Genomic DNA, 7,255 nt, shown 5'->3' with positions numbered 1-7,255 from the left:
CTCACTCACCCAGAGCCCAGAGCCCAGGCTGAGGGCCCCCCTCCCTCCCTACCCCCCCCCCCCAACCCAGAGCCTAGACAGGGACTCCCTCCTTCCCCCCCTCACCCAGAGCCCAGACTGAGGGACTCCCCCCCTCCCTCCCTCACCCAGTCCCCAAACTGTGGGACTCCCTCCCTCCCTCAGCCTCCAAACTGTGGGACTCCCTCCCTCCCTCAGCCTCCAAACTGTGGGACTCCCTCCCTCCCTCCCTCAGCCTCCAAACTGTGGGACTTCCTCCCTCAGTCTCCAAACTGTGGGACTCCCTCCCTCCCTCCCTCAGCCTCCAAACTGTGGGACTCCCTCCCTCCCTCAGCCTCCAAACTGTGGGACTCCCTCCCTCAGTCTCCAAACTGTGGGACTCCCTCCCTCCCTCAGCCTCCAAACTGTGGGACACCCTCCCTCCCTCCCTCAGCCTCCAAACTGTGGGACACCCTCCCTCCCTCCCTCAGCCTCCAAACTGTGGGACTCCCTCCCTCCCTCAGCCTCCAAACTGTGGGACTCCCTCCCTCCCTCAGCCTCCGGACGGTGATACTCAGGCCTGTCTCCTGCCTACCTGACCCTGTGGTTGTCTCTGTAGGTCTGTGTTTCTGAAACTCGCCAGTCTGGGCGTCTTGCTGTACTCTCTCTGGAGCCAGATAACCTGTGACGGTGACATGACATCAGCTGTCAATTGCCAGCTCTGTGGCTACAACTACGGGCACTACCAGGTCAGTGAACACAACCTGTAGTCCGTCCCCTCCCCTCCCTCCCCACACACACACTATCATACACACACACAGACACACGCACACAGACTCACACACACACACACACACACACACAGACTCACACACACACACACACGCACACAGACTCACACACACACACACACACACACACAGACTCACACACACACACACACGCACACAGACTCACACACGCACACACACGCACACAGACTCTCACACACACACTCACACACACACAATCACACAGACTCACACACAGACTCCCACACACACACACACACACACTCACACACAGACTCACACTCACACTCACACACACACACATACACTCACACACAGACTCCCACACACACACACACACACACACACACACAGACTCACACACACACACACACACAGACTCACACACACACAAACTCACACTCCCACACACACAGACTCCCACTCCCACACACACACACACAGACTCCCACTCCCACACACACACACACACAGACTCCCACACACACACACAAACTCACATTCCCACACACACACAGACTCCCACTCCCACACACACACACAGACTCCCACTCCCACACACACACACACACACAGACTCCCACACACACACACACACACACAGACTCCCACTCCCACACACACAGACTCCCACTCCCACTCCCACACACACACACACAGACTCCCACTCCCACACACACACACACAGACTCCCACTCCCACACACACACACAGACTCACACTCCAACACACACACACACACAGACTCCCACACACACACACACACAGACTCACACTCCCACACACACACACACACTCCCACACACAGACTCCCACTCCCCCACACACACACACACACACACAGACTCACACTCCCACACACACACACACACAGACTCCCACTCCCACACACACAGACTCCCACTCCCACACACACAGACTCACACTCCCACACACTCACACTCCCACGCACACAGACTCCCACTCACACACACACACACAGATTCCCACTCCCACACACACACTCACACTCCCACACACACACTCCCACACACACACTCACACTCCCACACTCACACTCCCACACACACAGACTCCCACTCCCACACACACAGACTCACACTCCCACACACAGAGACTCACACTCCCACACACACACAGACTCCCACTCCCACACACACACACACACAAACTCACATTCCCACACACACACACACACACACACACACAGACTCCCACTCCCACACACACACACACAGACTCCCACTCCCACACACACAGACTCCCACTCCCACACACACAGACTCCCACTCCCACACACACACAGACTCACACTCCAACACACACACACACAGACTCCCACTCCCACACACACACACACAGACTCACACTCCCACACACACACTCCCACACACAGACTCCCACTCCCACACACAGACTCCCACTCCCACACACACACACACACACACACACACAGACTCACACTCCCACACACACACACAGACTCCCACTCCCACACACACAGACTCACACTCCCACACACTCACACTCCCACGCACACAGACTCCCACTCCCACACACACACACACACAGACTCCCACTCCCACACACACACTCCCACACACACACTCACACTCCCACACACACACACACACTCCCACACACACAGACTCCCACTCCCACACACACAGACTCACACTCCCACACACAGACTCCCACACACACAGACTCACACTCCCACACACACACAGACTCACACTCCCACACACAGACTCCCACACACACAGACTCACACTCCCACACACACACTCACACTCCCACACACACACAGACTCACACTCCAACACACACACACACACACACACAGACTCCCACACACACACACACAGACTCCCACTCCCACACACACAGTCACACTCCCACACACACACTCCCACACACACACTCACACTCCCACACACACAGACTCCCACTCCCACACACACAGACTCACACTCCCACACACAGAGACTCACACTCCCACACACACACAGACTCCCACTCCCACACACACACACACACAAACTCACATTCCCACACACACACACACACACACACACACAGACTCCCACTCCCACACACACACACACACAGACTCCCACTCCCACACACACAGACTCCCACTCCCACACACACAGACTCCCACTCCCACACACACACAGACTCACACTCCAACACACACACACACAGACTCCCACTCCCACACACACACACACAGACTCACACTCCCACACACACACACACACTCCCACACACAGACTCCCACTCCCACACACAGACTCCCACTCCCACACACACACACACACACACACACACACACAGACTCACACTCCCACACACACACACAGACTCCCACTCCCACACACACAGACTCACACTCCCACGCACACAGACTCCCACTCCCACACACACACACACACACAGACTCCCACTCCCACACACACACAGACTCACACTCCAACACACACACACACAGACTCCCACACACACACACACAGACTCACACTCCCACACACACACACACACTCCCACACACAGACTCCCACTCCCACACACAGACTCCCACTCCCACACACACACACACACACACACACACACAGACTCACACTCCCACACACACACACAGACTCCCACTCCCACACACACAGACTCACACTCCCACACACTCACACTCCCACGCACACAGACTCCCACTCCCACACACACACACACACACAGACTCCCACTCCCACACACACACTCCCACACACACACTCACACTCCCACACACACACTCACACTCCCACACACACAGACTCCCACTCCCACACACACAGACTCACACTCCCACACACAGACTCCCACACACAGACTCCCACACACAGACTCACACTCCCACACACACACTCACACTCCCACACACACACAGACTCACACTCCAACACACACACACACACACACACACACACAGACTCCCACACACACACACACAGACTCCCACTCCCACACACACAGTCACACTCCCACACACACACACTCCCACACACACAGACTCACACTCCCACACACAGACTCCTACACACACAGACTCACACTCCCACACACACACAGACTCACACTCCAACACACACACACACACACAGACTCCCACACACACACACAGACTCCCACACACACACACAGACTCCCACTCCCACACACACACACACACAGACTCCCACTCCCACACACACAGACTCACTCTCCCACACACACAGACTCACACTCCCACACACAGACTCCCACTCCCACACACACAGACTCACACTCCCACACACACACAGACTCACACTCCAACACACACACACACACAGACTCACACTCCAACACACACACACACACAGACTCCCACTCCCACACACACACAGACTCCCACTCCCACACACACAGACTCCCACTCCCACACACACACAGACTCCCACTCCCACACACACAGACTCCCACTCCCACACACACACAGACTCCCACTCCCACACACACACAGACTCCCACTCCCACACACACTCCCACTCCCACACACACACAGACTCCCACTCCCACACACACACACACTCCCACTCCCACACACACACAGACTCCCACTCCCACACACACACAGACTCCCACTCCCACACACACACAGACTCCCACTCCAACACACACAGACTCACACTCCCACACAGACTCACACTCCCACACAGACTCACACAGACTCCCACTCCCACACACACAGACTCCCACTTCCACACACACAGACTCCCACTTCCACACACACAGACTCCCACACACACACAGACTCCCACTCCCACACACACACAGACTCCCACTCCCACACACACACAGACTCCCACTCCCCCACACACACTCCCACACACACACAGACTCCCACTCCCACACACACACACACACACAGACTCCCACACACACACACACACACAGACTCCCACTCCCACACACACACACAGACTCCCACTCCCACACAGACTCCCACTCCCACACACACACAGACTCCCACTCCCACACACACACAGACTCCCACTCCCACACACACACAGACTCCCACTCCCACACACACACACACACACAGACTCCCACACACACACACACACACACAGACTCCCACTCCCACACACACACAGACTCCCACTCCCACACACACACAGACTCTCACTCCCACACACACACAGACTCCCACTCCCACACACACACACACACAGACTCCCACTCCCACACACACACAGACTCCCACTCCCACACACACACAGACTCTCACTCCCACACACACACAGACTCCCACTCCCACACAGACTCCCACTCCCACACACACACACACACACACAGACTCACTCCAACACACACTCTCTCTCGCACACTCACTCACATTCTAACACTCTCTCACACACACTCTGTGTGTGTCCGTGTCCGTGTGCCTCTCCCCAATGATCTCATACATTGTCTGTTTGTCCTGAATATTAAACCTCCCTCTCCCTCTCTCTCTCTGTGCAGTGCTGGGAGATAAAAATTGGGCAGGAGATGTACAAACTGATGATCTTTGATCTGCTCATCATGGTAGCCATCATGATGCTGGTCGACTTCCCACGAAAGTAAGAGTTCCACAGGCCAGCGGGGGGGGTGGGATGGGAGGGAAATTGAACAATTATTCCTCTTGTTCCTGTGTAACAGGCTCGAGGGGCTGAATGGGGCCTCCTCCTGTTCCTGTGTAACAGGCTCGAGGGGGCTGAATGGCCTCCTATTCCTGTGTAACAGGCTCGAGGGGCCGAATGGCCTCCTATTCTTGTGTAACAGGCTCGAGGGTCTGAATGGCCTCCTCCTGTTCCTGTGTAACAGGATCGAGGGTCTGAATGGCCTCCTCCTGTTCCTGTGTAACAGGCTCGAGGGGCTAAATGGGGCCTCCTCCTGTTCCTGTGTAACAGGCTCAAGGGGCTGAATGGCCTCCTCCTGTTCCTGTGTAACAGGCTCGAGGGGCCGAATGGGCCTCCTCCTGTTCCTGTGTAACAGGCTCAAGGGGCTGAATGGGGCCTCCTCCTGTTCCTGTGTAACAGGCTCGAGGGGGCTGAATGGCCTCCTATTCTTGTGTAACAGGCTCGAGGGGCCGAATGGCCTCCTCCTGTTCCTGTGTAACAGGATCGAGGGGCTGAATGGGGCCTCCTCCTGTTCCTGTGTAACAGGCTCGAGGGGGCTGAATGGCCTCCTATTCCTGTGTAACAGGCTCGAGGGGCCGAATGGCCTCCTCCTGTTCCTGTGTAACAGGATCGAGGGGCTGAATGGGGCCTCCTCCTGTTCCTGTGTAACAGGCTCGAGGGGCCGAATGGGGCATCCCCCTGTTCCTGTGTAACAGGCTCGAGGGGGCTGAATGGCCTCCTATTCCTGTGTAACAGGCTCGAGGGGCCGAATGGCCTCCTATTCCTGTGTAACAGGCTCGAGGGGCTAAATGGGGCCTCCTCCTGTTCCTGTGTAACAGGCTCAAGGGGCTGAATGGCCTCCTATTCCTGTGTAACAGGCTCGAGGGGCCGAATGGCCTCCTCCTGTTCCTGTGTAACAGGCTCGAGGGGCCGAATGGCCTCCTCCTGTTCCTGTGTAACAGGCTCGAGGGGCCGAATGGCCTCCTGTTCCTGTGTAACAGGCTGGAGGGGGCAGTGTCTGCTGGGAGGGGCTGTCGAGGGGAGTGGGGCTGAACGATATTCCCCCCCCCGCCCTGTCTCCGGGGTCTAACCCCCGGTCCCTGTATTGTCTGCAGGATATTTGTCCAGTACTCGGGGAGCAGAGTGGCCCGGCTGTGGGGTGAGCAGGAGTTCCTGGTACCGCAGAACGTTCTGGAAATGGTGTACGGACAGACCGTGTGCTGGATCGGAAGCTTCTTCGCCCCCTTCCTGCCCTTACTCAACGCGGTGAAATACATCCTCATCTTTTACCTGAAGAAGGTGAGAGGGTTCAAACTCAGCCCAGAACCGACTGATCGGAGGGTGGGCGGGGGAGGGTCGGTGTGTCGGGGGGAGTGAGAGTGTGAGGGTGAGTGTCTGTGTGTGTCCCTCTCCCTCTCTCTCTCCATCTCCCTCTCTCTCTCTGTCTCTGTCCCTCTCTGTCTCTCTCTCTCTGTCTGTCTGTCCCTCTCTCTCTGTCTCTGTCCCTCTCTGTCTCTCTTTGTCTGTCTGTCTCTCTCTCTCTCTCTGTCCGTCCCTCTCTCTCTCTCTCTGTCCCTCTCTCTCTGTCTGTCTGTCCCTCTCTCTCTGTGTCTGTCCCTCTCTCTCTGTGTCTGTCCCTCTCTCTCTCTCTGTCTCTCTCTTTCTCTCTGTCTCTCTCTCTCTCTGTGTCTCTCTCTCTCTCTGTCTCTCTCTCTGTCTGTCTCTCTCTGTCTGTCTGTCTCTCTCTGTCTGTCTGTCTCTCTGTCTATTTCTGTCTCTCTCCCTTTCTGTCTCTCTCTTTCTGTCTCT

General features: G+C 56.5%; 1 protein-coding gene across 1 annotated transcript in view; it reads left to right on the top strand.

Moving 5' to 3' along the window:
• LOC144678561 (transmembrane channel-like protein 7) overlaps positions 1–6,745 on the top strand; it is a gene marked incomplete at both ends in the record, with an annotated part of 10,121 nt that extends 3,376 nt beyond the window's left edge. The window contains 3 exons of the mRNA XM_078538310.1: positions 617–746; positions 5,310–5,407; positions 6,562–6,745. Coding sequence (XP_078394436.1) covers positions 617–746; positions 5,310–5,407; positions 6,562–6,745 — 412 coding nt within the window. The remainder of the gene's footprint in view (positions 1–616; positions 747–5,309; positions 5,408–6,561) is intronic.
• Between the last annotated feature and the right edge of the window lie 510 nt (positions 6,746–7,255).

This window comes from Cetorhinus maximus, unplaced genomic scaffold, assembly GCF_964194155.1.
Source record: "Cetorhinus maximus unplaced genomic scaffold, sCetMax3.hap1.1 HAP1_SCAFFOLD_4639, whole genome shotgun sequence".
Classification (NCBI taxonomy): Eukaryota; Metazoa; Chordata; class Chondrichthyes; order Lamniformes; family Cetorhinidae; genus Cetorhinus; species Cetorhinus maximus.
The sequence above is the reverse complement of the archived record's forward strand: the minus strand, read 5'-3'. Positions and strand labels throughout refer to the sequence as shown.